Here is a 4,244-nt window from a genome sequence, read left to right on the forward strand (position 1 = left end):
AATATATTAAATTATTAATATATTAAATTATTTTGAATATTAAAAAATATAGTAAAATAATCAAGAGATGAATGATAAATAAGAAAAAAAATAACTTTAATTGCATTTAAAATATTTTTACTAACGCAATCGCAATTATATAACTATCTTCTTAATGCTTACTATTTATAAGGTAATAAAAGTAAAAAATATGCAAGGAAAAAAATAAAAAATTACACAATCGCATTTATCATTACAGGCTGCTTTCCAGCAAGAAATATAAATGATACAGTTTGACGCAATGAACTCGGAAGCAGCTTAGCTCTAAAGTTTCGAAAAGATAAAGTCTCGCCATTCAATTTTATGTAATCGTTTATATTGTTTTTGAAGAGGATTCAATCACGCAGTCGAAATATAGTTATTAACGTACGAGGTAAAATGACTATTTTATGTACAACTAAAATATATGTATTGTTTTACGTAATAAGTTCTGCGGTTGGCTCACACATACCATATATTTCTATTCTAATTTTCTATTTTTAACTTTGTTAACACAATGAATCATTACATCTTTGTTGTTTTCCTGTGTTGCAAATTCTTAAAAGAAAAATTCTTGTGAGATCTTCTAAGAAAATTTTCACATACAAATTTCGGACAGGAAATACAGATCGTATAAGAATATATCGTATACGTATCTGTAAGTAAATCAAGAATCTTACATGAATCTCACATCCATATTACATGAATTTTATAAGCATATTATTTGATTCTTACACGCATGTTATGAAACTTGTAAAAATATAACTGAGGTGTCATTATGAAAATATTACAAGAATTTTATTTACTATTAGAATTTTGTGTGATTTGTTGCTCATCCCGGTAAATAAAATGGAATGGAACAAGCAAGGATTGAATGAGATTTAAAAAAATTCATTTTAGCTAAAAATTAATTCTTTTTAAACAAATTGAATAACAGCTTTTCGATTAAATCAAATTTAATTTGGGAAAGGAGCACAAAAAACCCACAGTTATTATAGAGAAATTATAATTTATCAATTCATTAAGCTAATGATATGTTTCGACCTTTCATTCAGTCATCTTTAGTTTTCTAACAAATTTTTTAATTTCACTTAATTCTTTTTTATTTCATATATTCAATCCAGTTTCTGTTCATTCAATAATTCCATTTCATTCACTGGGATGATCAATATCTTCATTACTTTGATCATGTAAAAAATTATTTCTTAAAAATATATTAAGGCTAAACAATCAAAATCTTTTCATTGCGATATAAATCGTCGTGTACGATTCATGCCAAATTTCTAAGCTCATTAAAAATTACTGGTGAGATTCATATACAAATTATATAAGATTCTTATATAATCACATTCGTTTAGTAATCTTGATTGAGACAAGATCTCTTTTAAGATTTGGTACAAAAAACTTACAAGGATTTTCAACGGTATTGCCAACGTCAAACAAATTAAGATTATTACTGTACTGCACTATGTCTCTTGCTGATAAAAACAATAGTTGTAATTATTGTAATGCAAATTGAAGTACAATTTGTACAATTAAAACAACTATAAATTAATTTCAATATATAATTAGAATCAAAAATATTTAAAATTATAGTTAAATTATGGTAATTGTAACCATTTTTCTCAGTATCGTATTAATACAATTAATATAATAACTTGCAATAATAATAATAATAATAATAATAATAATAATAATAATAATAATAATAATAATAAATAATAGTGATAATAATAATCAATTAATAGTAAAATATAAAACGAATAAAAATAAATAAAAAATATTGTCGAACAAAAAGTAACAACAGTTACTCAAGTCTCGTTTTTAGTTCTGTGTTTTATATCATTTGCGATAAATCTGGTCGATTATTCGATATTTTTAATGCGACGCGACGTTAAGGTATTCCACATGGATGATCCTATTCACCTGAAATTGCGCTTCCTTGAACATGCAACAGTCGCAAGTGAAGGGTCCATATATGTTGCAGAGAGGCTCTTGGACCGCGTTGTATATGGTGAAGCTTGGACCTATCGGGGAAAAGTTCTTCTCCACGCTACCGATAAGATTCGCGCTTTCAACTGTAATTCTCTGAGGAAATACGAAAAATGAACGGTTCAAGCGAGAAAATAGAAATGTTCGTTATTTTGTTTTAAGATAATCGAGGATTAAACTTGCTGTTTCATTCGCATCCCATACGAAATTTAATACGTTATATTTAAATATTCTTCCCATACGAGATTTGATTTCGTTATATATAGATATTCTTTTAGATTTTCTTAAAGATTTTTCAAATCACTGAGAAAGCGAGATAATTCGAGATAATTGAATTTTATTTTGCTCCTAATAAATTATTATTAAATTGAAATATATAATTGGATTTTCTTTTTGATCGATGCAAAAAAATTTCTATTTCATATTTTAATTTTTAAATGTTAAAATAGCTAATAAGCTCGTCAAAATAGTTTGTAATTTACAGGAGTTAGAGAAAATTTCTTTAGAGAATTATTTTCTAGAGAAAATTGTTCTATTTTAATAAGAAAAATGGGTTACTCGAACCGAACAGTAGGGTTAATAATTTAACACATTGAGCTCAATTTATCGCGACGATATATCTTCCTTTGTGAAACAAACATAACACAACACTGCAATTTCAGAGAAAGTCAAAATGATTTTACTTTGATATCATAAAAGCCAAAATGATGATTTTTTTTGTTACAAAATATGACTGTTCATTGACATTAAGAATCAAAACTGAGTCATTTTGATTTTTATTGGCTTTTTGTGTTTCTTGAACCAAGCAGAGCAGCAAGTCACGATAATGTCAAAATGATGTTAAAATGATTGAAAAATGCCTTTAATGATCATTTTAGAGTCATTTTGATATCATAATAACTTGTTGTTCTACTTGAGATCAGATTATCAATGAATCATCGATAGATGCACTTTTTTTCCTTTTGAAGCGTCAAAACACATTTTTCAAATTCTGAAAAAATTATTAAGACGTGTTGCCTGCACAAATCTAAATTATACGCAAAATATAAATGTATAATATAAATCAGCGCGAGAAAGAAGATTTGCGATAATTAAGATGCCAATAAACTTCCTGTAATTAAATCCAGTATAATTGCAGGAATGCGTACTATACGCCTTCGACGACTTACCTGTCGAGAGCACGGCACGTGCAACAAGCTGGGATCTTTCCGGATGATGAAGGCGGTTTCGCCACACTGATCCAGAACGTTCAACACGAATCCTTTATACCAGCCGCACAATCGCGATTCCGTTTCTATCCTGGATTCCATGGCAAGAAACAATGTTTCCGCGCGTGGCACTTTCACCCTGTACTGAATACCCTTATCCAGTCTGCCGAGTACTGCCAAGTATTTCGCATAAAAATCGCGTACATCTCTATTATATTTTTTATTCGTACATAATGCAATTGTATTATTATCATTTAATATTGATAAAATTTTAAGTAGAATTAAATTAATTTTTCAATAATCTGTATAATAATTGTAAATAAAACTTAATATTAGTAAAAAAATAAATATAATTACATGATTTAAATATAATTAATAATTATTTGTTAACATTAAATAATATAAATATTTAAACAATATTAAATAAATATTTAATATTTATGCATATTTTTCTTGATAATAAGGAATTTACGTATATTTGACATTAAAATTATTTTATTCAATTATATATTAATATTATTTAAATTTATTATAATTATCTTCTTGCTTCGCTCTATTTTTTTTAGAGCAAAAAGCTGGCGCATGGTGCGCTAAATACGTACGAGTACTTAAATCAATAACCTGCTGAATTTCCAACTGCTCAACACCATCCAAGAATTGTGTACCGGTGATCGCGTTCAAGTGCGACCTAGGTGTCGAGATCCAATCGAAAGTGTTGATAGGAATTGGTCTACGGAATCGACTCTCACCTTCTATAAATGTGATGCGACAATTAGTAAGGACAAAGACGGCGAATCTTATTGAATGAGGACTCGTTATCAAGATCTTTTTCATCACGTTATGTAATCAGACTTGTTATTTATGATTGTACAAATATATATATGTATGTATATATAATAAATGTATTTAATATTTAATATGTATATAAATTAATTTAATATATTGAATATTTTATACATATATTAAGTTTAATTATATACATTAAATATTATCAATTTGACATTTTGGTATATTTGATTTATATAT

General features: G+C 27.1%; 1 protein-coding gene across 3 annotated transcripts in view; it reads right to left on the minus strand.

Annotated features, from left to right (window-relative positions):
* The window catches only part of LOC108694721 (phospholipid scramblase 1-like), a 7,535-nt gene that overhangs the window by 789 nt on the left and 2,502 nt on the right, over positions 1 to 4,244 (minus strand). For all 3 annotated transcript variants that reach the window (XM_018204362.1, XM_018204361.1, XM_018204363.1), the window contains exons 4-6: positions 3,821 to 3,970; positions 3,180 to 3,391; positions 1,945 to 2,106 (exon numbers count right to left, since the gene is read on the minus strand). In XM_018204362.1, the coding sequence (XP_018059851.1) occupies positions 1,945 to 2,106; positions 3,180 to 3,391; positions 3,821 to 3,970 (524 nt within the window). The remainder of the gene's footprint in view (positions 1 to 1,944; positions 2,107 to 3,179; positions 3,392 to 3,820; positions 3,971 to 4,244) is intronic.

Source organism: Atta colombica, unplaced genomic scaffold (genome assembly GCF_001594045.1).
Source record: "Atta colombica isolate Treedump-2 unplaced genomic scaffold, Acol1.0 scaffold123, whole genome shotgun sequence".
NCBI lineage: Eukaryota > Metazoa > Arthropoda > Insecta > Hymenoptera > Formicidae > Atta > Atta colombica.